Here is a 27,533-nt window from a genome sequence, read left to right as displayed (position 1 = left end):
ATAGATTTGTTTTTTAGACATACATTTGGCATTTTAAGTAAGCATTCATAAGACATTATTTTCATCCTATTAAATGCCAAGTTATTCAGCACTCATAATAATTAGACCTGTATATACTTCTAGTACTACATTGATCACACTAGTTACCTGTGTTTGCCTCTTTAAAGGCATGGTGACCTCATCATCAGAGAACTTATAAACACAATGAAATAAAACATAACTCAGTAATACCCAATTTAGGGTCTGAAAGACAATGTAGTGTATATTTTCAGGAAGGGTGAGTTGCAAGGTGAGAAATACAATAAGCATAAATGAAACATGAAACCATGAACAAAAGCAAAACCTAAGAAAATGCAGTGTTATACATATAGAAGATATAAGAAGATCCAAATTTGCCACTGGTAAAGTTCACCAGGTTGATCATGAGGATCCACTTAAAGGCATGTTAAGGAAACTCAAAGTTTTACTAAAGGAACAGGAAATCAAGACAGGTTAGCAAGATCGACAGGTTTTGGAAAGCAGTTCAAGTTGTAAAACTGATAGAATGGGGGGAACTAGAAGCAAGAAAACTAGTTTAAGGAAATCACAACAAAGCCAAGACAGTAAGAACTGAAGAGCTGAGAAATAAATGGATCTCCGAAGACATTTTAGAAGATCAAAAGGAGTTGATTACAAATGGTGGAAAATGCATAAAAACTTACACAATAAATGACAGTGTTATTAATCAAACTGAGAAATAGTGTTGAATGGAGAAGAACATGTTCCTAATTTACAGATTTTTTGTTTTTTCCTGAGACAGGGTTTTTCTGTAGAACAGCACTGGCTGTCCTGGAACTCATTTGTAGACCAGGCTGGCCTTGAACTTACATTCAACTGCCTCTGCCTCCCCAGTGCTAGGATTAAAAGCATGTGCCACTAATGCCTGGCCTACAGATCTTTTATAAAATAAAAATTCATAATTTTAAAGAAACCAACTTTTTTTTAAGTCCAGCTTTTACAAGTTAGGATCTTTCTAAATGACGTCTTGATTTAAATAGTCTCCACTGACCCAAGACTCCAGTAAGTATAAAACATCCTATTTTATATACTGAAATAAGATAAATAACCACCAGAGGCACTAACAGAAGCAGCTGAAGCATTCATCTTTTGAGAGAGTAGAAATAACAGTGTTCTACTGAGAAGACTAGTCCATTCTTTGAGATAATATTCCGAGTGCCTTCATAGCCCACTGCTTTACCTGCAAAGTGTAGGACTAGGGATGAGCAGTGGTAAAGCAGCACCATAAGGCACTGGGTTCCATCCTCAGCACTACAAAAAAAAGAAATTTCTAGAAAATGTATTGCTTAAGTAGTGGGGAAAAAAACCCTTGTCAAATATTCAATGCCCATTTTGCCCATCACTGCTAAGAAAAACTATATTTATTTTGCAAACCTGTGTAAGGTACTGGATACACAAGGAAATAATTTAGCTAAAATTAACACTTCTACTAAAAATCTTCAGTACACTCTAGAAATACACTTTTTAAAGTATTTTTAGTTGAGTGTGTGTATGCTATATGCAGTGCATATATATCAGTGTGTTTGGAGGCCAGAGCAAGATGTGTCTTTGTCTATGGTTCTCTGCCTTTTTGCCTTGAATCAAAGTCTGTCACCATACTGAAAGCTCACCTTTTTGGCTAGACTGGCCCAGAGGGAGCTATTGAAATCTTCCCAAGTCTAGAGTTATAAGCAATCATGGCTTGGGTGACAGGGATCTGAACTCAGATTTTCAGGCTTGCAAAGCAAACCCTCTTACCTCCTCAGCCATCTGCCTCGCTCCTTAGAGAATAACTTCTGTGACAATTTAAACAGTAATTGAAGTGCTCTTCCTAGCTTGTGACCCAGAGGTTAAAATGGATTAAACACAGGTGAAGGAAACTACTCAAGGACAAAAAGTTCAACAAAAATGGAGATTAAATGAATCAAGACAAAGAGACTCTCTCCAGGAATTCTAAGTGTAAACCAGGATCCATATTATAGAAAATAAGGCTAAGAAACCTTAAAATCTAAAAAATATTTCACCTATTGTCATTCCCTAACTCACAAACTTCTGTGTCTACACCATGGTTGGGACACTCAATGTTTCTTGTCTCCAACCTCAAAACTCAGATATGACTGACAGAATTTTTTTCCTCTAGAAAGAATTTATGGCTTGCCCTCTCACTGTGAAGAAATAAGTAAGAACCCTATCCACACTGCCTCATGAACAAATCAACCAAATTCCTGCTCCAGCATTTGAGGCACACTTATGCATCACACTTTCTTCTATAAACTGTTGAGCAAAAATCTCAAGTTAGCCAATTAACATTATTGTCTAAAACTAAGTTCATATAGCTTATCTCTGAACTCAGATACTTTCAAGAAAAGGGATGTTGTGACAACAGATCATAACTGAACTACTCAAGAAAAAAATTAAGGTATAACATCACTCTACTTATAATACAAGTAAGTTCACACACACACACAAAGATGAAGTTGTAGAGAACAGCAACAAAGAAGAAACCACGATGCAATTTCCCAAAGCCCTAAAATGGTGCTTTCCTAGTCTTTAATTTTTTGCAAATAAAAGATAGTAACAATTTTCAGCTTTTCAATTTTTAATTTGTAAAGAAAATATAATAAACCTGTTATTAGATTGAGACTACAATGAAAGACCACCAAGAGACTGTTTAATGCATCACCTAGCACCTAGGAGTAATACTAGGAACCTTTCATAGCCAACGTATAAGTCATTTAATTAGATACAAAGAACTGTATCTCATTACCAAGATTTTGTCTCTAGCCATTTCATTTCTTCTTTCTTGTGTTAGTTTAAGTATTTCAGAGAGATGAAACCCTACTTATTAACTAACAATAGTTGTCTAATGTAGTCTTTCTGCATTGAGGAAACACAGCCAGAAGTTCAAATGCCAAAGGTTTACACATATAGCTTGTAAAGAGCACCACTGGGATTTAAATCCTTTGATTTCATTGTAGGGCTTTTCTCTTTACGTTTAACTACTATAGAAAATAGTTTTTTTCTCAATCTTAGTGTAATTCTTAAGTATTTCTAAGAATTTTCAGTATTAAGATTATTACTAGGTAAATCAAAAGTTTAAGATTACTGATATTCTTAACTAAGAATAGTTGAGACAGTGATTTTAGAAATATACTGCAATCCTCTAAACACTATCTAAAATAGCTGATTTTCTTCACAGGTTTTTATTTTTTGAACAGGGTCTCGGTATAGTCCTGGTGCCATGTAACCCCACACTGGCCTCGAACTCAAGAGATCCCCCTGCCTCTTACCTCCTGATTGCTGGGATTTAAGGCATGTGCCATTATGTCTGGATAGTAAAGCTCTTGGATTCCATTTATCCATAACAATTCAGATCAGTAAGAGTTTTTTGAGTTAAGTCTTAATTCTGTTCTCAAAGAAGTCAGCATTAATTGTATAGCTTAGTGAAACTTTTGCAAAAACAGAGGTTTCTTTAGTCTCTCCAATACATTTTCTACTCTATCACTCTACATACGATTTTGTTTTTAAGACAGGATCTTATTTTGTAGTTTTAGCTAGCTGGAACTCACTATGTAGAGCGGCAGGCCATGAACTCACAAAGACCCACCCTGCCTCTGCCTCCCGAGTGCTAGTATTAAGGGTGTTCATTACCATACCAGGCTCTCTCTACTTGAGACTTTAAAACACAAATTTTAAATTTTAAAACACAGTATTTTTCTAAATTACTGTGCCAAAATAGAATTTATTTACCACACTAAGTTATGAAACTGCCCCCCAAATAAAACTCATTAGCTCAGTAATCTTAAGTTAAATTTTCATTTCCTCAAAAAATTTTGGGCAAGGTCCCTTTATTCTGTTATTTGAAAATTAGTTAGTAGGCATGTGCCTCTCAGTGTACTTAATTAAAATACTACATCTCTATACACGCTAATAAAGTCAAATACCCCTTCCTACGGCCCCTATTTGTTGTAAGCCACATGATACAATGGAAATCAGTAGGTCTTTTGACAAAAGCATGGTACTGAGAGGGAAAAGAGTGAGTTTATGAATAGATAAATACAGATTTGTTTCTATCTTTGGGTGAACCACCTCCTTTGGGTGAAGGACCTCCTGATGATAGCTCAATAAACCCAACAAGAAATATAAAAAAAAAAAAGTACATTTAAAATGAATCCTAGAAGTAAACACAATTCTCCATACGTTAGAGATTTATAACAGTTCAGACCCAATTAGCAAAACGTTATCTTTAAAAGGAAAGAACAGGGGGATATATATATATATATTTTTTTAACAATATAAAAACAACGTGACAGCAATTTTAGAAAATTCAAGAGCCAGAGAATACAGGCTGCTTTACTTTATTCCAATGAATGAATTCTGGAATAAAACAAACACCTCACCTGTCAGTAAAGGAGGAGAAGACTGGTGAGAGAGAGACAGGCAAAGAAGGAAATCCCAGAAGGTTCCCTGCTGCCTGTGAGATGAGGAAAGATAGAAAGGCTTGTGGGAGAGAACCCAGAGACAGAAATTTGAGTAGGTTTCTTAGCTATCTCTTAGAGGTAACAATATTAACTGGTAAACTGTTAAAAAAAAAAAAAGGCAAAACCTGCTTATTTAAAACTGTATTTTTACTGGGTGAAGATCACTGACAAAACTGGCCTGCAGTCATCCACCAGACGGCAGGAAACTAAGGCCCTCCAGCACTCTGGCTGTGCATTTCTAATGTGCCTACTAATAGAGAATGGATTTCAGCTTATTTTATTTAACTATTCAACGCAACTAATCTATTAAAACCTTGTCTATCCATAGATAACTAATTCAACCACTGCTTCTGACCATAATTTTTAACCATGGTATATTTAACTTTATCAAATGTTATTTTCAAATAGAAGAGTCAATTTGTACATAAATCTCTAATACACATGCAAGAACTGAACCTAGAATTAATGTAGGGTTCTCACTCACTTTTACGAAATCAAGTTCAAGTCTGTCACAGACAGAAGACAGAAACACTTCAGGAATGCATTATTTTATTTATATATTGGTTTTTCAAGACAGGGTTTCCGCTGTGTAACAGTCTTGCCTGTCCTGAAACTCACTCTGAGGACCAGGCTGGCCTTGAACTCACTGAAATCAGCTTGCCCTTGACTCCCAAGTGCTGGGATTAAAGGTGTGCACCACCACTGCCAGGCTATTCTAAATATTTTAAAATAGGGTCTTCCTACAGTAACCTAAACTTGCCTTGAGCTCAAGACTTCACTGCCTTGGCCCACAATTACTAGAATGACAGGCATGTTCTACAGTGCTCCCAGACCTGCTGCTAAGATATGCTATTCTACTTTCTAAACACCAAAGAAAACAAGAGGCAGGTAAAAAACAAAAAAGCCCTTTCAACTGTCAGTTTAGTCTACTCGAGTGTAAATAATGCCTCAACAGCCATTATGCTACAAGATATAGGCTTTCTTTTAAGAGCAAAAAAGTATTCCCTCTCTCAAGTTTTTCTTAGGGCCCCAATTAGATTTTACCTTATGTACTGAACTAACAAATTTATTTTGGCAATACTTAGCTTAAGCACCTTAACTCACCCTTAAATCAGTCCTCTGAAAATGACAAACTCTTTGGAAAACGCTGTTCTGAAGAAAGGGAGGGTTAGCTAGCTGCAGGGTGCCCTCTTGTGGCCCAAAGGAGTGACTGGACTCTCTTTCTGCATCTGAAGAGCACAGCATTGGATGGAGTGAGTCTCATGAAGGTCTCTAATCTACTAAAGTAAAATAATCTCCAGGAGCAAGCAATTAATTACACATCTTAGGTCTGTTTACTGTTATTTTCTATTATCAAAGTCCACACTTGAGTGTGTAATATAGACCACAACAAAGCTATGTCCACAAGAGTTGTTTTTTATCATCAAAGTTTTCTAAAGTTCAATAGGAATATGGAAAACTAAGTATTTTAGATGCCTTAAAATATGTAATGGTATGGTTAACTAGGTGACCCAAAGAAAACCACAGATTCATAGAAAAGATAACACCCATTCAAAATTGTAGAGTACCTAATATGCTAAGCATTCAAAGCTAGTAATTTATAGGAGACAAATACAAAACAAACTGTAATCAGTAACACAATGAAAATATTTATAAAGAACTAAATGAGAAGTCAGATGAGGAAGTAATTAATTCTCCTGCAAACAGCAATGGGATACTAGATACTGTGTTTTCAGTCGAGTCTTGCACAGGATTACAAGTTTATTAAGCAAACATCTTCGGTGAACAAGAGAGATTGGGGAAGAACAGTAACAATCAAGCATAGCTAAAGCAAACAGCATACACATATAAAATGGCAGAGTAGGAGGTATCCTTTTGAACAGAGAGAATTCTAATTATACGGTTCATTACCCAAATATTAAGACATCATTTAACCAAGCCAATCAAAATCACCTCAACACAAATAAGCACACTAATAATTACTTACTGGATTTACAAAATACGCAACCAAAAAAAAAAATAATCACATCTACACAAGTACATAATTTCAAGGGTTTAAAAAAAAACTATGTCTGAAAACTGTAACTACTATTTCCAACATTTATGGCTTAAAAAATCAACTTAAATGATTCAAAGATTAAAGTCAAAGATATGTTTTTAATATTGATGAGTTCTTACCTCTCCCATTCCCCGAGATTCTAATGCAAGAGCTTGAAAATCATGATTCATTTCATCCACAGATCAAACCTGGTAAATAACAAAAACTGAAAGTTAGCAGGAATTTAACAAAGCATTATTAATATTATATTGTATGTATGTATTTTAACTAACACTACTGCATTCCAAAACACACAAGAACAGATGTTCCTATGAAAATAGGTTTTCCCAAATAAATTACATGACATCAAACTACACTAAAATGGATGAGTGTTTAAAATAATTCTGTGTACCAACAGACCACCACACGTTCTTGTGCAACAATAGAAAACAAGGTTAAAAAAAAAAAAAAAAAACAAAAAAAAAAAAAAAAAAAAAAAAACAAGGTGAGTTCAAGCATTAAAGCAGTTCTCTTTTTAGTGTTATAATTACTACTGTACAATAGTTTTGTATTACCTAAGATTGTTAGGGTTTTTGAAAAATTCTCACCATTTATTTGTAAATCTCATCCAATGTAAAATTTTTTCACTGTAAATATTTAGCAAAATAATTAAATGGTGATTCACTTTTCAAGTGAAAAAGTGGAAACATTTCATCTACAGTGAGTTAACTACAGTATTTGTTGTGGTTTCCTCGAGAAAGCACTTCTCAGCCCTTCCATTCTTTTTTTTTTTCTTTTAAAGATTTATTTATTATGTATATACAGAAGAGGCCGCCAGATCTCATTACAGATGGTTGTGAGCCACCATGTGCTTCTTGGGAATTGAACTCAGGACCTCTGGAAGAGCAGTCAGTGCTCTTAACCTCTGAGCCATCTCTCCAGCCCAGCCCTTCCATTCTTAAGGGCTGATCATTCTCTCATGTGACAATGTGTTCTTATTGGTCCCCTGCCTCCTCCAACTAGAAACTAAAGAAGAAAAAACAAAGCATGCAAAGCTTCTTCAAACTTACAGCTTTGAAATTCAATTGGAAAATCCTATTATCCACCCCATCCACACACACCCCATTCTCTTCCTCCAAAACCTCTAGGGTTTGACACACTGAAAGTAAGCACTAACTACACTCCTTCATGAAATGCTGCTGTCTTACCCTGTGCCTATGATAATTAGGTTTGCTTTCCTAGGTTTCTAGTTACTACTTCATGGATTCCCATTCCCCTCCCCCCCATCTCTTAAATCTTAGCATTCCTTGTTGTTCTGTAGAAGGCACCCTTTTCCAAGTCCTGTACTGTGAACAATCATCATGCTTTGAGAGCTATCTAGATGAGGTGGATACCACACCCACCAAATTTGTATTTATAAACTAAACCTTTGATCTCCAAAGCTCCCAGTTATCTCCTTCTCTGTATGTCCTTAAATGGACCACAGAAAGTTTTCATTTTGCTCTTCTTTACTTCTTTTCTTACACCCATTTTCATCCTTTACCAATTCCAGTTAAAGCTAGCTTACCTGCTTCTCAATGTTTGCCAGCTCCCTAGTTGAGAATATCATCTTTTATCCAAAACCCTGCAATCTTACCTCTTTCCATTCTGCAATCTAATCTCCAAATAATCTTTCTGCAACTACTCTGATCATGTGACTCCTGTATTTTCATCCCTAAAGATAAAGCTCAAACTCGTTCATGTGGCTTACAAAGAGATATCTTAGCTGGTGAAGAAGCCTGCCACCAAGCCTGGATCTACAGGATGGAAGGAAAGGACTCACTCGGGTTGTCCTCTGATCTCCACTACATAGTTGTGAGGAGTTGATGAAGTCCTGAGTCAATGTGTATTGCTGGCACTGGCACAGCAATCTCATGGACTCCCAATTCCTCAGAACCATAATGGCTAGCTAAGCTTCTTCTGGTCCAAGTTTCAGTGTTTACGAACATTGACCAGTATGTACACAAACTAGCCACAGCTTCCTCCTCTCAGATGACTGCTTCCCTACAGAGACCTCCTATGAGGCTAGCTAACCCTTCCTCCTTGTGCTGTACATAATAAAAAGGCTAACTTTCCAGGGTTCTAGTAGATGCCCTCCGTTAGAACCAACAGAGGTGGGCTGCATGTGTAGTTTCTTTATTCCCACATTGCCCCAGTCAGGTTTCCAAAACCAACCAGCAAATATTATATAAATAAAACAAATTATAGTTCAGATATCAGGTAGTTGTAGAACTCTGGACAAACTGACATTTCTTCTCTATATTCTGATATGAAGAGCTGCTACAAAGATTTGCTGTGGATACTAAATCAGACAGTAGTGGTTGGTAGGCAAGCATTCAAGTCAGTTAGTAAAAGAGATTCGGGGGCTGAAATGATGGCCCAGCAGTTCAAGTTAGAGGACCTGAGAAATGAATGTTCCCAGCGCCTGCACCAGGCAGCTCACAATCACCTAGATCTGCAGCTCCCGAGGATCCAACATACTCTTCTGCCTCCTGATAGCCCACTACATGAAATGCTCCAGCACACACAAAATAGACAAATTACGAAAATAGAATAACAACATATGGATCTAGAGAGCAAATAAGCTTTTTGACTCGGTAGAAACACTATAATCATAAAGAGTTCTTACTAAGTGAATATTTCGTTCATCTCATTAATTCAATAAGCTTTTTCTACGATTACTTAAAAAAATTACAGAGAAAAAGAAATAAACTCAAACATAACCCTACTTGTCAGTTTAGTGGATCTCATGTTTCCTAGCAAGGAAGAAGTTAACTTCAATCAGATCCAAACCTTTCTACTATTAATATTAACTCCAGACTTTAAAAAAAAAAAAAAAAACAACAACTGAAAGCCTACACTCAAAAGAAAGATCCAGAGTAGAGTTTTACTGTTTTTCCTTCCAATAGTTTCTTTTGCTCGCAGGCTTTGTCCAAAGATAAGCAAGTTGGGCTTTGAAACTCCTACATCCAACCCCACTCTCATAAGCCCTAAAGAACTAAATAACAACAGTGTGGAGCAACCAGAGCTGCTGTAAAATGGGAGGAATCACAGAAAGAACACAAACTCTGCATTTAAATTAAAATACACATGTAGATGACTCTGAAGTAGAAACAATTCCAAGAGGGCTAATTAAGGATATAAGAATTAAGCAAATTTCTGCCACTGACCACAAAAATCATAGGTATTTAGACTGAGTTACATCAAAATAAAACCCAACATTTTCCACAACAGAATCTAATTCTCAACATATCAAGCATAAAGTCTGAAATCTATACTATTAGACCCATGAAGAAACTAGAAAATGAAAAAGAAAAATCAACAATTAAAGACAAGTGCTGAAATCAGGCCGTGCCCTGACCTATGTTGTTCTGTATTGTTTTTAAAAAGTCAGTTTTTGAGCCGGGCGATTTGTGGCGCATGCCTTTAGTCCCAACACTCAGGAGGCAGAGCCAGGCAGATCTCTTTGAGTTTGAGGTCAGCCTGGTCTACAGAGTGAGTTCCATGACAGGCTCCAAAGCTACATGGCAAAACCCTGTGCCTGGCCTTAAGAGACTCGGTATCACACACAGCTTTTGGTTTGTAGAGACAGGGTTTGACTGTATAGCCCTGACTGGCCTGAAAATCAGAGATCTGCCTCCCAAGTGCTGAGAGACCATGCCCAGCTCCACCACAATCAGCTTTTGACTCCATTTTGAAGCACTGTGTGCCTAGGTAGACACATAAAAGTTACCATCTGTCCAACACCACCCACATGGCAAACTAATAAATGACTTAGTCCAGGAGTAGAGAGAGTAACACCCTATACATTTACCTGGGTAATTCCAACTGTAAGAGCACATGGGCTCATTAAAACCACATCAAGAAAGGCAAAGCCAAAAATTTATCTGATACATCAGACCAAGACAAGAGTCTGCCTAACTGCCTCACCTGGACACAATAAAGAAACAAACACCTAGCACTGTGATCGAAATCTCCCAACGGCGTGTGTGTGTGTGTGTGTGTGTGTGTGTGTGTGTGTGTGTGTGTGTGTGTGTGAGAGAGAGAGAGAGAGAGAGAGAGAGAGAGAGAGAGAGAGAGAGAGAGAGAGAGAGAGAGAGAGAGAGAGAGCGCAACAGGCAGCAAACGCTCCATTTTCCTAGGGGCTTCAGCTTGGTTCTGCCCCTCTGTTGACAAGGTCTGCCATCTGCCTACCAGTCTGGACCTGCCACTCACTCACTGTCTGTTCATTTATCTAGACCCAATCCTGCCCTTAGCTTTGTTTACCCTACTCCTGCAGCTCGCTCTGACCTTGCAGCCTGACTGCAACTAGTAGGCAGCAGTTTCTCCAACTGTGGTTATTTCACTTATCACCAGACTCTGGCAATCCTATCATGTTTAGCCTCTCAGGCCTCTTTTCCTTGACACTCTTTGCCTCTTTAACCTTTGCAGCTATTCTGTAACCTACATATATAGGTAAGTATAGACGTATAGACAATTAATGCTAATAAATAAGATTGTAATCAAAGAATGTGTTCACCTTAGCCAGAGCTATCAAGGAAAGCAGGAATATCTGGCAAACTGCTGCCATTAAAAGCCCTCATGCTCTGTGAATTTACTGTTAAATAATGCCTGACACTGGAAAAACACAAACATGCTTTTCTCTGTTTCTGACATAACATGTTCATAACAATCAACATCAAGATAACTCATGACAGAATTAGAAGATAACTTAAACTATCAACTGTGCAAGATGAAGAAAAAACATGCTATAAGTGAATCTGATTAGTATTGTCAACTTGACAGACTCTAGAGTGGACCTCTGGGAATACATATGGGGGGTTATCTTGATTGCATTAATTCAAGTGTGACTGACTTTGATCCTGAACTTCAGAAAATGGAGGAAGGGAGCTAAGCACTAGAATCTCTTTATCTGCTTCCTGATTGTGGGCATCATGAGAACAGCTGCTTTGACTCCTCTAGTACTATGGTGGACTGTACTTTACACTTCGAGTTAAATTATAAATCCTTTTTCAAGTCTGGCATAGTATCACAAGCCTTTGATCCTAGCACTTGGCAGGCAAGATCTTTCTGAGTTCAAGGCCAGCCTGGTCTACACAGTAAGTTCCAGAACAGCCAGGGCTACACAGAGAAACCCTGTCTTGGGGGGATGGGGGGGGGAACCTTTCTCCTTGAAGTTGCTTTTTTAATCAAAGGACTGAAAAAGAAACAAAGATAATAAAACTAAATTTAAATAATAAATACAAAATTTCAACAGTTAAGAGAAACTAGAAAAACAACCAAATGGAAATACTAGAATTGAAAAATAACTCTTTCAATGTCAATTACTAACAGACTATGTAACAGAAGGGTCAGTAAAACTTAAAAATAGATAAAAGTATTTCTAATCTAAAAGGACAGAGAGGAGGGGGAAAAGTAGGAAGAAAAATAAAGGTCACAAAAGGTGGTCGATGCCTATAATCCCAACACCTGAGAGGCTGAAGCAGGAGGGCTTCCAGGACAAGGACCAGCAAGGATTACATGATGGGTCCCAGACTAACATGGATACATGGTGAGACCTTTTCTTTTTTCATGTATTTATGTATGAGTGCCCTGTATTCATGCACACCACAAGAGGCAATCAGATCCCACTACAAATACTTGAGCCACCATGTGTGGTTGATGGGAATTGAACTCCAGACCTCTAAGAGCAGTCAAATGATCTTAACTGCTAGGCCATCATCTCTCCAGCTGGGCTTGTCAGAGGGTATATGCCTCTAATACCAGCACTTAAGCAGAAGCATCAGAAATTCAAGGTCATCATTGTTGGCTACACAACCAGTTAAAGGGCTGGCTGGGCTACCTAAGGCACTTTGTCTTAACTCACCACCAAAAACAATGGCCAGGAAAATGATTCAGAGGGTAAAGGTATTTTGTTGCCAAGGCTCCCCAGAACCTAAATGGTAAAAGGATAAATGACTCCCAAATTGTCTGACTTCCACAGGTGTGTAAACATGTGTACCTACCCCCACACACACACGTTTTTTTGTAAGCTTCTTTAAAGGTAAAACATAAAATAAAAATGCAGGAAGACTGTGATAACCCTGCACTACACATTGTGACAGAGATTCCACCAGGACCTACCCTACCTAATATTTGCTGGGTGACTCAGTTGTGAACATCAGATAGTTTCCTAGTCTAAATGACTACAAACTCTGAATCTGTGCAGTATGCAACAGGAGTAAACCAGTGTAACACTGCCTAAGTATTACTGCATCTAAATATACTGAAATACAGTAATGTAAGTGTGCTGCATCTGCTTGTGGGAGTACAAGAATGCTGGATGAACAAAGAGTAAATGTGGAGACCTGGGACATTACTTACATTTTACTGACCCAGAAACCACAAATCTCCTTCAAAAATGATATTAGCACCAATCATCTAATCAAATGTTTTTATTCTGGTCCACCACTGCCACTGAATAAAAACCTATCAAATGTTTCTACATAAAAATGTTTTAGCTCCTTGAAGATTAAATCTCAGAGCCCAAACCCTCAAGAAGGCAAAATAAAACATACATTTCCATAAATGCAAATAAGGCTTCCCATTAAACTCCCTTAAAAAAAAAAAAACCCAAGAATTGTATTTGTCATTAGTCTTTCATATTATAAGGCATTCATTCTTTTGTTTTGAGAAACAAAATAGTGCTTATGAAACTGATTTATTTTGGAAAAAAATACTACAGAGATCAACATACTTCAATCAATGCTAGCTTCCAATGTGATAGGTAACCTGTGAAGTCAGGTAATTTAGATGGCAATGAAAATGACCTGCTTTAGACAACTATTACCATATCACAGAAAAGTGGTTGAAATCAAAGGTACAAGTGGGAAAGATATGTTATTCCACCAAGGGGGGAAAAAAACAGTATTTCTAAGCTTATGTTATTTTCTCATTTAACATCTCAGCACCAGGCTGGCATAATGGCTCAGAAAAGCAACCTACTACCAAGCCTGATAACCTGAGTTCCAGATCCTCAGGACCCACATGGTGGAAGGAGGGCACCAATCCTACAAGTTGTACCCTAACCTCCACAGACTCTCTATGGCAGGTATGCACGCACACCAAAACAAACGTTTAAAAATAAATTAAAACTTCATCACCCCAAAAGCAGAACAAGACATATGACTCATAGTATAATTAATGTAGTATTTATAAGTGTCACCCCTTATAAAGGATCATTCCTAACAGAAAACAGCCCCAAACCTAAACTTTAAGAAAGTAACTAACAAGTTCAGAATATAAGAGTGAGGGAGAAATTGATTTCACTAATACATCCACAAAACAAAAATTATAAAGTGGGAGGTGAGAAATCAACTATTATGTAGACCTAAGGCTTTAATACCACAAGAACTATGTTGTTGTAGAATATTATTTTAAGATGTGTTACGTTCATTTATGCTGTGGAACTCTGTGAAGCTCTGTTACTTTGCCTGTCCAAAACACCCAATGGTCTAATAAAGAGGTGAACAGCCAATAGCTGGGTAGGAGAGAGACAGGTTGGGGCTGGCAGGCAGAGAGAATAAATGGAAGGGAAAAAAGAGCAGAAGAAAGAGCAAGAGAACAAGGAGAGGAGGACACCAGGGGCCAGCCACCCAGCCAGCCATGGAGTAAGAGTGAAAGTAAGATATACAGAAGTATACAGAGAAAAGTAAAAGCCCAGAAGCAAAAGTTAGACACAAGAAAAGCTAGCTAGCAACAAGTCAAGCCAACCAAATACAAAATGCTTTCTTTGAGAAAACAAATTTTGTTAGGTGTGACACTGGTAAAAGTTCTAAAAGCAGAACAATCTTTTTTCTTAAACAGAATACTTATAAGATGGAGCTTGTGGCTGGGCAGTGGTAGCGCACACCTTTAATCCCAGAGCTCAGGAGGCAGAGCCAGGTGGATCTCTGTGAGTTCGAGGCCAGCCTGGTCTACAGAGTGAGTTCCAGGGAAGGTGCCAAAGCTACAGAGAAACCCTGTCTCGAAAAATCAAACCAACCAAATAAACAAATAAATAATGCAGCTTGTAAAGATGACTTCTCAAAGTTAAGTCTATTTAATAATTTAATAATTTCCTCAATCAGTACGAAGTATTTTGAGAACATTAGAAATGTGGACCCAATGGAGAAGTACGTAACTCTCCATTCTGCTCAGCTCAGCTTCCTAAGTTGCCAGTTCAATGGCATTCCTCTACCATGAAGTTGCTGCCTCTCCACAGGCCGGTGACAAAGAAACAACCCATCATGGAATTTTAAAACACCTCTAAAAGTACATAAATCTTTCCATTAATTCGGCACAGCTATGGAATGCTAACAAAGTCGGTAACTATCTGACTCTTCTGACTCTTTTACACTTGATCTTAGCCAAAAGGCCGAGAAGCGATTTCTGACTCTTTTAAAAAGATCTTTGTCCTTATCTTTCTTTAGCTTACATTGTAAGAGTCACCTGGAAATCGGTTCTCTGTCAGATGTGGGGTTGGTGAAGGTCTTTTCCCATTCAGTAGGCTGTAGTTTTGTCTTACTGACCATGTCTTTTGCCCTGCAAAAGGTCCCATTTATTAATGTTGTGCTCAGTGTCTGTGCTGCTGGTGTTATAGTGATCTCCTGTGCTAATGCGTTTAAGAGTACTTCCTACTTTCTCTTCTATCAAGTTCAGTGTAACTGGATTTATGTTGAGGTCTTTGATCCACTTGGACTTGAGTTATGTGCATAGTGACAGATATTGATCTATTTGTAAACTTTTACATATTGACATCCAGTTACGCCAGCACCATTTGCTGAAGATACTTTATTTTTTCCATTGCATAGTTTTGGCTTCTTTGTAAAAAATCAGGTGTTCATATGTGCGCGGATTAATGTCAAAGTATATAAAGAACTCAAGAAACTAGACATTAAATACTGAACAATCCAATTTAAAAATGGGCTAAAGAGCTAAACAGAGAATTCTCAAAAGAAGAATCACAAATGGCTGAAAGACATTTAAAGAAATGCTCAACATCCTTAATCAGAGAAATGCAAATCAAAACGACTCTGAGATACCACCTTACACCTGTCAGAATGGCTATGATCAAAAACACTAAAGACAGTCAATGTTGGAGAGGATGCCGAGCAAAGGGAACACTCCTCCACTGTTGGTGGGAGTGCAAACTTGTACAACCACTGTGGAAATCAGTATGGCAGTTTCTCAGAAAATTGGGAATTGATCTACCTCAAGACCCACCACACCACTCTTGGGCATATACCCAAGGAATGCTCAATCACACCACAAAGATACATGCTCAACTATGTTCATAGCAGCACTATTTGTAATAGAAAGAACCTGAAAACAACCTAGATGCCCATCAACTAAAGAACAGATTAAGAAAATGTGGTACATATACACAATGGAGTACTCAGCAGAGAAAAACAATGGCAGCATGAAATTAAATTTGCAGGCAAATGGATTGAACTAGAAAATACCATCCTGAGTGAGGTAACCCAAACCCAGAAGGACAAACATGGTATGTACTCACTCATAAGTATATATAAAGCAAAGGACAATCAGACTGCAACCCACAGATCCAGGGAGGCTACCTAGCAGGGGGACCCCTAGGATGACTGTGGCTTATAATAAGTTTTGGGTTTACTCAATTACTGGGCAAGCCTCAATGAAACATTTCAGTATTAGGATAAGAATTTACATTGTATTAAGCTGATAATAGAAAAGGAAAAAAAAAGTCACCTGGACAGAATCTTATCTACCAGTTCTCTCTCTTTATGTGCAAATCCTTCAAGAGGGAAGGAATCAAACAGCCTAGGTTTCCAATTAAAATTGTTTTAGTCCCAAACATAGCCGGGCAGCAATGCCACATACCTTTAATCACAGTGGTTGGGAGGCAGAGGCAGGTAAATCTCTGAGTTCAAGGCCAGCCTGGTCTACAGAGCAAGTTCCAAAACAGCCAGGGATAAAGAGAAACTCTGCCTCAAAACAAAACAAACAAAAAGAAACACAAATCAAAAGACCCTGAATACATGAATCCACAAAACTGAAACACATGCGCTTCCTAGAGTATTATTTGCCTACCTCAATGAGCCATTTTGCTTAAAAATCAATATAAAAATCTTCAGACCTAAGCTTCTCTTCTGGGAATTTGCCTCATACAAACAGCAGCATTAATAGAACAAAAATATTTACCTAGTGCTTAACTGAACAACCCAAATTCAACAGAATAAAAAAAAAGGTTTAACAGTAACAAAAGGCCACGAACTTTAAAAAAAAAAAAGTTAAAATTAAAGTTATATGTACTAATACAACATCCATTATATCAAGAAAAACACCAAATATGCAGTTTAAAAGATTTTTCTTTCAAAATTTTCATTGTGTATCTTTGGGGGGATGGGACAAAACAGGGTTTCATGAAACCCAGGATGGTTTCAAATTCACTAGTAGGCAATAATGACCCTCAACTCCTGATCTTCCTGCCTCCACTTTCAAAGTGCTGGGCTTACAGGCATATGTCACACCACCAGGTTCAAAAAGATTATTTACTTACTCTCTTCTTTGAAATAAGTTCCCTGGTTCAATATGTTTAAGACATATTGTTCTCTGACACTCAGTCACTTTTCTAAGCTCTGAGCACATGCTTAATCTCAGTCAACGTGGTTCACCCATTGAAGGCTGAGAATCCTATAGACTTTAACCCAATACCACCACACCCTTTTCTGTCTATGTACTGTGTTGTGGAGGGGCTGTATGTACTTGTTGGTAGGCCAGAGGCAGATATTAGATATCTTGGCATCCCAGCTTTATGTACTGAGACAAGGCAAGAGCTGAACTTGAAGTTCATCAATGAATTTCAGTAATCAGCTTGTTTCCACCCACCCCCAGAACTGGAGTTATAGACATACATGACCACGCCTGGCTTTTTATGTGGGCTGTCCAGTAATCCAAAGTCTTCATGCCTATATACAAAGCACGTGACTAAGCCAGCTCTCTATCTCCTATCATAACGTTTTATGTAAATGTTAACACAGAAACCCCAATAATATATCTACTCAAGACAACTTTAAAAAAATGAATGTTTTTATATGTATACTAATTTTTCCATATAGGCTAAATAAAATATTGATTTAACATTATAATGGTTTGTAACTTTGTAACGACTTTGTAACCGTTAAAAGCTCTAAATGTTATTATGGTTCATGAAATAGTATAAAATATATGGTTTGAACAAATCTCTGAACTGGATAAAAGGAGTCTTTTAGGTAATGATAAATTGTAATTTTAATCCTAGCCTTCTGGAGGCAGAGATCCATGCAGATCTGTTCAAGGCCACACTGGAAGCAGGCAGGCATTTAAAGCCTGAGGACAAGGAGCTAGAGACCTTTTAAGCTTTTAGCAGCAAATGAGCTGAGATCCACTCAGATGAGAACTCAAGAGGCTTCCAGTTTGAGGAAACAGGATCGGCTGAGAAGTTGGCAAGGTGAGGTTAGCTGTGGCTTGTTCTATCTCTGACCTCTCAGCTATCACCCCACTATCTGGCCCTGAGATTTTATTAATAAGACCATTTAAAATTCATGTTAATACTCCTTTTTTGCTGGTGTAAAAGACACAGAATTTAAAATTAAAGCACTTAGTCTCCATTATTTGAAAATCAATTACAATTGTGCTTCAATCAAAAGGTCCAAACTAGGCATAGCAGTTTACCTGTAATCCCACACTTACTAGACAGAGGCATGATTTTAAATTCAAAGTCATACTCTCTGGAGGTTCCAGACCAACCTAGGCTAAAGTCCTACCCTTACTTTCTACCCCACCCCATCCACCCCCCAAATACAAGTAGAGAACATCTGTAGGAAAAAACTAGACCACTGTCTAACTTCAAGATTCAGATTTTACTAAAGAAATGTATTCTATTTAATCACAAAAGTATAGATAAAAGTCGGTGGTGGTGGTGGTGGTGGTGGTGGTGGTGGTGGTGGTGGTGGTGGTGGTGCAGCACACCTTTAATCCCAGCACTCAGAGGCAGGTAGATCTCTGAGATAGAGGCTAGCTAGCCTGGTCTACAAAGTAAGTTCTATGATAGCCAAGGCTGTCTCAAACAATACAACAACAAAAAGTACAGATAAAATAGTATGGAGAAGTTCAAGTAGCTCCTACCTGTATCTAATTTTTTTTTTTTTTTTTGAGACAGGGAGGGTTTCTCTGTGTAGCCCTGGCTGTCCTAGAACTTGCCCTGTAGACCAGGCTGGTCTTGTACCCTGAGGTAACGCCTGCCTCTGCCTCCCTAGTGCTAGGATTAAAGGCACTCGCCATCACTACCTGGTGCATTTAATTTTTTGTTTGTTTGTTTGTTTGTTTGTTTTTTGTTTTTCAAGACAGGGTTTCTCTGTGTAGCTTGGTGCCTTTGCTGGAACTCAGGAAAGTCTATTGTTTCTCTACTTACAACTTTGACTGCCTGTTTACAGGGCTATACATAGATTCACTCTGCCTCTCTATTTCACTTAGCTGTATTGTCTGAATAAAACCAACTGTACCTTAGTTAACACTTATCCCTAAGTAAGTCTTTCGGAAATGGTGCCAAAGGAATAACAAGATGTCAGTAAAGCACTTAAGAGTAAGGACCTGAGTTCAGATCCCCAATGGTCCTATGGTGAGTGGGAGATGGAAACAAGAGAAACTCCTAAAACTCCAGCAAGCCTGTTGTATGCAATGGCAAACAAGAGACCCCAATTGCAACAAGGTGGAAGGACTCATACCCAATGTTATCCTCTGATCTCCACACATGTACTGTGGCACATTCATTCCTGTGCTCAAACACTCGAACATACACACAAAGAAAAGAACTTCCTACTCTTGGCAAGTCAACTCCTGCAACAGAAATTAGGCTTTTCTTAAGGACTAGAAATACAGAAATAATACTCTCCTACTTTCCCAATCCCACCACATTATATATTTGTTGGCAGTCAGTTAAAGGTTTTATTCCAAGGATATCCAAACTTGACACTATGACACAACATTGTTATCTATGAAATTCATACTTGAGAACAACACAAAGTATTTCATAATTTTTTTTAAATGAGTTTAGCGTTTTACGTTCAGCTGCATCCACAGCTATTCTTGATGGCATGCAGCGATGGGCCAAGAGTTGGACATGTCTGATAGGCAGTGCTGAGTAGATGGTCTTGTAGTATTATCAGAACCTAGCCAAGTACAATCCTTTCCAGGAAACAGATGTGGGGGGGATCATTGTAGAGCCCAAGCACATACTTTGGCAGAAAGTAGGTGATAATGATCTTGTTTCTTCCTGTCCCGCGTGCAGTTAATTAAAACATACTGACACCTTTTCGCATTTGAAATTACTTGACTTTTCTGTAGTTGGCAGCTAGTGTGACAGGCACATCAGGTGGACACATCTGGATGTTTCTCAGTACTCAAGTCTTTTATCCCTCCACAAAAGAATACAAGAAAAGTGAAAATAAGTGACATGGATTGAGACTACAGTAGCTAAACTTGCAGAATGGGGCTAACTAAAAACAATAACAACAAAACATCCTTTAGTCAACATTCTTGAAAATCCAATCACTTTTAATTTCTTAAGCCACTTTAGCCTAAAAAAAGGAGTCAGGCAAGCATCCAAAAACAAAAAAACTACTCATTTAAAAAGTCAATGAAGACAAGTGTCTAGAATTCTGTAAAAATTTAAAGTGACTCTATAAGGTGATACTTGTTAATTAGGCAAATCCTAAATTCTCATTTATAAATAAGTTCAATCTCTTGAATTATTGAAAGATGAATTACCTCATCTCTAAATATATACTATTTTCTGAAAAATTAAGAAAAAGCACCATGCACCTACCTATACAATTCTAGTGTTCCACGCACTAGAAAGGTTTGAAAATACGTCTAAGTTCACATTTCAACCACAAAGCAAAATAATTTTTGAAAAATTGACTTGTCAATATAAATAGCACTATCAGACCATTATAGTTTCAACATTTTTCTACAACACCAGAATTCAGAACCTACTGAACTAAGGCAAGTTAGACTGATAGTAATCCAACAACATTACTGATAAAGCTCCACTGGAAGACGTAGTTAACCTAACACACAGGCAGCACTGGACAACTACTAGACAGTAGACAACCACTGTCCTTTGTATAGAAAGAAGCTGTCTATCCTGGTTGGTCTCTGAGGTAGAACACATTCTCTGCAGGGGGCGGGCACTCAGGAAAAAGGAATGGGCTCAGCCTTGTTTGTAATTCCCTCTTACAAATCACCTAATAGACAAACAAGGAGAAAAGACAGTAAGTGTAAGCCAGACAGTTTTTATGCCTTCTTAAAAATATGAAATAAGATATCTATTTAATGTCACAAGTGAATTTACCCACCTGCAAGTGCAATCTTATTAACCTGTTAGTAAAATGGTCTCAAGCTGTGAATGATTGTCAAGTCAGACAAAGCATGTGAGATCTGAGTATTCAAATACTGTACTTCAGATAAATATAGGCTTTACAAATACGAAAAAATACAAGATATTTCCATTTTAGAAACCCAATGAAATTCTAAATTGGGAGCCATGAAGATGTTGCAGACAAGATACACGAACCAACTTCCATTTCAAATTACTATATTCAGCATACATAAAAAGGAAGCAGGCTATGTACCTGGGTGGTAGAGCACTCACCTTTGTATACACAAGGTCCTAAATTCCAACAACACTATTGTCTACACAAGTACATGAGCACACACAGAGGCAGTCTGGGTTGACGAGATTAGTTCTGGATGTCACACTTGGCCTAAATCGCTTAGTATTTCTGATAACTTGGGTAAATACACACTTAAACGACAAATTACCTCAACACTAAAAGATGAATAAGCAACTATAAAAGGTTCAAAAGAAGGAAAGTCCACATTTTTGTACTCTTATTAGAAGTTACTTTAAAGTAGAGGCCTGCTTCCAGCCTAACCACCCGAGTTCCATCCCTAGGATGCACATGGTGGGAGGAGAGAACTGATACCCAACATCTGTCTTCTGACCTCCATAGACACGCCACAAACACAAATACACCGGCAGAAAGTTCCATAAAAACGTAATACAATTTTTAAGAAAAAGTTACTTTAAAATCTTACTAAATACTGAACCACCTAAAGGAACTTTGGACTCAAGACAAAGAAATTTCATTAAAAAACCAACAGCTTAGATTGTCTGAAAATGCTGAAAGTGCTCATGGCAAATCCACTTACGGTAAAGCAGACAGAGGGACACAAAATAAGAAAAAGAAAACAAAAACCCTGAATACTGGAGCAAGTTTCTGAAAAACAAAGTTTCTGTAACTTTTTCGTGCGGAAGAGCTGTGCTCCCAAACACCAAGACACCACTACAAAACTTGATTTCCCCGGAAATTAATTTTAAAGACAGTCTTGCAAAAAATAAAAAGTCAACTATCTGACTGTTCACATGACATAACTCATTTATAAAAAGCAAAATATTAGATTAGCAAGAGGCTTATTATTAACCAATTAAAAATATCCACCTTTGTATTTTTAAACAGGATTTCTGGCCAGAATATCCTATATCATCCTCCAATTCACTCGGTCACATGGTGAAGAGTCACGAATCAAAGCCATGAACAAGCTTTTAACATGCCAAGGTAATAACTCCTTAGAAGTGCTATCGTGACACACTGTATCCTTTCCAGGCATCAGATCCTGTTCAAGCATTCAAAGCACCCCTCCTCCCCAAAAAACGCTCACAGAAAACCTCTGCCTCCAGATTTCTTAAAACCCGAAGGAACTGTCAAGGCATTTTGTCTTCTTGTACATAAAATGTCCGAAATCCATTCCCTTCTCCAAAAGTTCAAACGTGTTACAGGATAAAAGGCTGAGTGAAGAAAAGCAGGGTTTCTGTAGCCGTGTTCCTGGAAAGAAGCACTAACTTTACACGTGTTTGGGCACCAACTCTAGGCACAGCTTATTTCCTCCCCCAAATCGGACCGTATTCACAGGCCCAACTAGGGCTCAAATATTTCCAGTCGCCCATTCGGCCCTTGGGCTTGAAAGTTACACCTTCTTCCGAGCATCGAAAGACGTCCCTCTAACAAAACAAAACAAACCACACCACGTTCCTCACTTAAGGCACCTGAACAGGTCGAATCCCGGGTCCTTATTTTCCTTTCACATCCACATCCGTTTGCCAAGGTTTCCCTGGACGCTCGCAAGGCCTCTCGAGGAACACCCTCCGCCCCTACCCCCTCCACCCCTCCCCACCCCCCCAGACTCGTTTATCATAAAACCCCTCCTTGCCGCGGCACCCCGCTTCCAACTCGCACGTTTTCCCTCCCGGCCCCACCGTGCTGCTCCTTCCAGGCTGCGGGGAAGCCCGGGGCTGGCTTTGAGGCTGGAAGGCGTCCGGCTTTTTATTTGATTTTATTTCCCTTTGGTTCCCTACGGCCGGCGAGGGAAGCGGCTCCGGCCGGGGCCAGGCAGGCGCAGGGCGCGGGAAGGAAGCGGGAAAAGCGGCGGCGAGCTGCTCTCTACCCCCCCCTTCCTCCCGTCCTCCATCCCCCGCCGGCGCACACCCCCTTCCGGCTCCCCTCCCCCGGCATTGTGCGAGCGGGGCCCAAGGCCGCAGTAGCCGCCGCCGCCGCCGCACCGCCCGCCGAGGCCCGGGGCCCGGAGCCCCGTTCCCCCCCACGCCCCGAGGCCTAAGCTCCCGTGCAAGGCCGCCGCACACAAAGCCCGGAGCCCGGGCGGCCTCCCCGCGGCGGCGGCGCCCACGGACGAGACGGAGCGAAGCAAACGGGCCGAGACTTACAAGGAGGCTGCGGCGGCGACGGCGGCGGCGGCTACGGCGGCTACTGCTGCGGCGGCCGCGCTGCCTCAGCCGGGGACACCGACCGTTGGGCACCGGCGGCGACGCTGCTCTCGTCGGTCGGTCGGTCGGCCGAGCGCCCGTCCGTCCGTCCGTCCGTCCTTCTCCCCCCCCTCCGCCCTCCGGTGGCGGCGACGTCTTCTTTCTCCTCCTACCTCCCTCCCCCCCACCCCACCTCCTTCTTCTCCTCCCCCCCCTCCGCCTCCTCCTCCTCCTCCCCCCCCCTCCGCCTCCTCCTCCTCCTCCTCCGAACCACCGAAGTACCGAGGGTGAGGCACAGAGGCTCACAACAACATGGCTGCCGCCGCCGCCGCCTCCCCTCCCCTCCCTCCCCCGCCCACCGGCCGCGCGCAAAGCACTGCGGGAGAAAGAGAGGACGGCGGGGGGGGGGGGTAATGGGGGGGAGCGGGGGACGGGGGGGGGGGGAGGGGGCGGGGCAGGGGCCGCAGCGCTCACCCCGACGCGGCGCCTGCTGCTCCGCGACGCGCGCGCAGCTTCTCTCCCGCGCGCCGGGCCGCTCGGCCGGCCGGCCCCCCCACCTCCACCACCCCCCGCGCGCGTGCGCACTGGCGCGGCGCTCTTCCTGCGCGCGCGCGGCCGCCGCCGCCGCCGTCTTCGGGCGTTGCATTCCCCCGGCCTTGTGGGTTCAGGGGCTTGGGGTGGGGTGGGGGCGCTTCGCGCTCGCTCGGTGGAGCTCTGCTCCCGGGGGGGCGGATGCACGCCTGGTCTGGTGCTTGCAAAAGCCAGCCACCCCCCCCCCACACACACACACACCCGACTTTTCTGTTTGAGGCTCGATGTATTCAGCCTCCTCTTCCTCCCGGAGATCTCATTGTTCTCCCCTCAGACTGCCTGGTGCGAGCAAGCCCTGCTGCCCACGCTCCCCCCCCCCCCCAAACTTGGGGGGTCCGTCTCCCGCTTCGCTGCCGTCCACCGTTTAGCTCCCCTTTGTATCCAGATGTTGGTGATTTGGGAGTGAAAAACTGCACCCCCCCCCCCCCCCGCAGATGTCAGTCTACTGTCTAGTCTCCTAGAGACTTCTCAGTTGGGCAAGTGTTGCCGACTCCCCAGCAAGTGGTGAGACCCGGATACTGTATAAGCACAAAGGAAACTAACTTGCTCTTAAGTAGCAGACTTAAATGTTTTCTTGTCACCAGGTGACAGACTCCAGACCAGCCCTGGGGAGGCATGGCCTCCTTGAAATCTGCAGAGAATAGCTATGACTCCAAAGATTTGGTCACAGTCATTGGGACCCCTCCCTATCACAGCTCTCTTGGAGAGCATGGGCACGTGTGGGACTAGTTCTTAACGGCTTACCACTGGTTTTGACATCTCTGTACTTCATAAATATCCAGGGCCTTGGAACTGCCCAATTTTAATATGTCTTCTCTGGGCAGCTGAGTCCAGGGACTATGTGTGTTTTGTTCATGTGATGTCTCTTAGTGCCTGTTAAACACAGGAGCTCTTTGGATTTTTATCATTATAAAAACGGACTGATGTTAAAATTTATCTTAATGTTGTGTTGCTTTGACAGAATACCAAATCAGGTAATTTACAAAGAAATTTGTTTCGTAAGCTTCTGCAGACTAGGAAGTAAGTTCAAGGCTAAATTGCCACTCTCTAGCAAGATCCTTGGTGCTGTGTAAATCCCATGGTGATGTGCAAAAGGATAATAGAACAGGAGAGGAAGGGCTGAGCTTCCTTTTATAACCCACTCTCAAGATAACATACTCCCTTTAATAGTGATACTAAGTCATGAAGGGGAGCCCTTTGAACTAATTCCACTTATATTTAAAAAAAAAAAACGTATATTCGTGGTTTTGTGTGTGCAGGTGCGCATGTGTGTGCATGGCGCTTGGAGGCCAGAAGTTGATGATGGTCATTAGGTGTCTTCCCTGATCGCTCTCCACCTCGTCTCTCACTGAGCTTGGAGCTCAACAATTTGACAAGGCTGACTGGCCAGTGAGTCGCAGGAATCCTGTCTGTGTCTGCCTAGCGCTGTGGTTACGGATCGTTGCCACAATGCCCTGGTTTTAAACAGCTTCTGGAACTCAAATCCTTCTGCATGGGCTGCAGACATTTCATCAACTGAGCCGTCTCCCCAGGCTCCTACTCCCACCTCTTTTAGGCTCCCACTTCCCAACACTGTTGTACTGGTTTTGTGTTTTGCTTTTTGTTGTTGTTGTTTTTGTTTTGTTTTGAGACAGGGTTTCTCTGTGTAGCTTTTGGAGCCTGTTCTAGAACTCGCTCTGTAGACCAGGCTGGCCTCGAACTCACAGAGATCCGCCTGGCTCTGCCTCCCGAGTGTTGGGATTAAAGGCGTGCGCCACCACCGCCCAGCTGTATTGGGTTTAAGATTCCAACCCATCAGGAGGCCAGCCTGGTCTATAGAGTGAGTTCCAGGACAGCCAAGAAACCCTGTATAAATAAACAAACAAACATTCCAACCCATAAGCATTTGGAGACACATCCAAACCTCAGCACCATGTAAGTCTTCTCCTGCCCAAGTTCCAGGCTTCCACTTGAGTATCAGTCTTGTCCGCAAACATGCTAAGAACTGAAGTCCTATCTGTACCCTATCCTGGACCCTTACTTTGTCTCCAGTTAGCAATTTTGTCACCAATCCACTCCCAAATGACTTCTCCTTTTCCTCCTTTCCCCCACTCCCCACATAAACTAAATCACCAAGCCTTGCAGATTTTTAACTTCCCAAATACTGCTGCAGACAGTTCTTTCCCCGTCTCTGCACTAATACAAGCCCCACTTGACAGGTAGCCTTCCCATCGTTGGTCTCACTCGGTGCAATAAGTTCTTCTCACTGCCATCCATCACACAAATTCAGTTCAACTCATGGTACTCAGATCTCTGCTTCAGGCATCCCATTTCGGATGTCCATTCCAGCAGCATCTCCCTTCAGAAATGCTCTCTCTCTCTCTCTCTCTCTCTCTCTCTCTCTCTCTCTCTCTCTCTCTCTCTCCCTCCCTCCCTCCCTCCCTCCCTCCCTCCCTCCCTCTCCCTCCCTCCCTCCCTCCCTCCCTCTCTCTCTCTCTCTCTCCATTAAAAAATATCCCTCCATTAAGAAACACTTCTCCACCGTTGGTGGGAGTGCAAACTTGTACAACCACTGTGGAAATCAGTATGGCAGTTTCTCAGAAAATTGGGAATCGATCTACCTCAAGACCCAGCCATACCACTCTTGGGCATATACCCAAGGAATGCTCAATCACACCACAAAGATACATGCTCAACTATGTTCATAGTAGCACTATTTGTAATAGCAAGAACCTAGAAACAACCTAGATGCCTGTCAACTGAAGAATGGATTAAGAAAATGTACATATACACAATGGAGTACTACTCAGCAGAGAAAAACAACGACGTCATGAAATTTGCAGGCAAATCGATGGAACTAGAAAATATCATCCTGAGTGAGGAAACCCAAACCCAGAAGGACAAACATGGTATGTACTCACTCATAAGTGGATACTAGATATAAAGCAAAGGACAATCAGACTGCAACCCACAGATCCAGGGAGGCTACATAGCAGGGGGGACCCTAGGATGACTGTGGCTTATAATAACTTTTGGTTTTGTCCAATCACTGGGCAAGCTTTAGTGAAACATTTCACTATTAGGATAAGAATTTGTACTGTATCAAACTGATGAAAGGATATGCTGGCTGTACTTTCAGGAGAAGAGGCTAAAATTTTTTTTAGATTATGGATTAGCCTATAGAAAAATGTCTGCCGTAAATCAAACAGTGAAGGGGAAGATGAACAGGAATCTCACTTACACAACTTAAGTAAAACATAGCTCTCTGAACAGATGAAGTTAGGTTTCTTCTGTATCCCAGAATCTAATCAATATTTATATGTATAATTCAGTTATTATTTGGCTTAAAAGGGCTTATTGGGAAATGTTATTTTTACTATTTTCTACAGAGAAAATATTTTACTATTTAAAATAACCCTGGACTTTTTAATTATAATCTGCTTGTTATAAAAAGAAAAAGAAAGAAAGGAAAGAAATATCCCCAGGCTGTGCAGGTTGGCCACATCTGTAA

General features: G+C 40.7%; 1 protein-coding gene across 46 annotated transcripts in view; it reads right to left on the bottom strand.

Moving 5' to 3' along the window:
• The window catches only part of Pum2 (pumilio RNA binding family member 2), a 154,823-nt gene that overhangs the window by 56,758 nt on the left and 70,532 nt on the right, over positions 1–27,533 (bottom strand). For 7 of the 46 annotated variants that reach the window (XM_076559809.1, XM_076559814.1, XM_076559820.1 and 4 more), the window contains exons 1-2: positions 23,414–23,635; positions 6,696–6,764 (exon numbers count right to left, since the gene is read on the bottom strand). In XM_076559809.1, coding sequence (XP_076415924.1) covers positions 6,696–6,746 — 51 coding nt within the window. In that variant the 5' untranslated portion in view covers positions 6,747–6,764; positions 23,414–23,635. Of the gene's footprint in view, positions 1–4,436; positions 4,511–5,621; positions 5,747–6,695; positions 6,765–19,866; positions 20,046–22,948; positions 22,968–23,413; positions 23,656–23,734; positions 23,819–23,926; positions 24,016–27,533 lie in introns of those variants that run through there. The other 39 variants (XM_076559811.1, XM_076559818.1, XM_076559829.1 and 36 more) reach the window with 30 other exon arrangements.

This window comes from Peromyscus maniculatus, chromosome 22 (genome assembly GCF_049852395.1).
Source record: "Peromyscus maniculatus bairdii isolate BWxNUB_F1_BW_parent chromosome 22, HU_Pman_BW_mat_3.1, whole genome shotgun sequence".
NCBI classification, from domain to species: Eukaryota; Metazoa; Chordata; class Mammalia; order Rodentia; family Cricetidae; genus Peromyscus; species Peromyscus maniculatus.
Note: the sequence above shows the minus strand (reverse complement) of the source record. Positions and strands in the feature narration are given on the sequence as shown.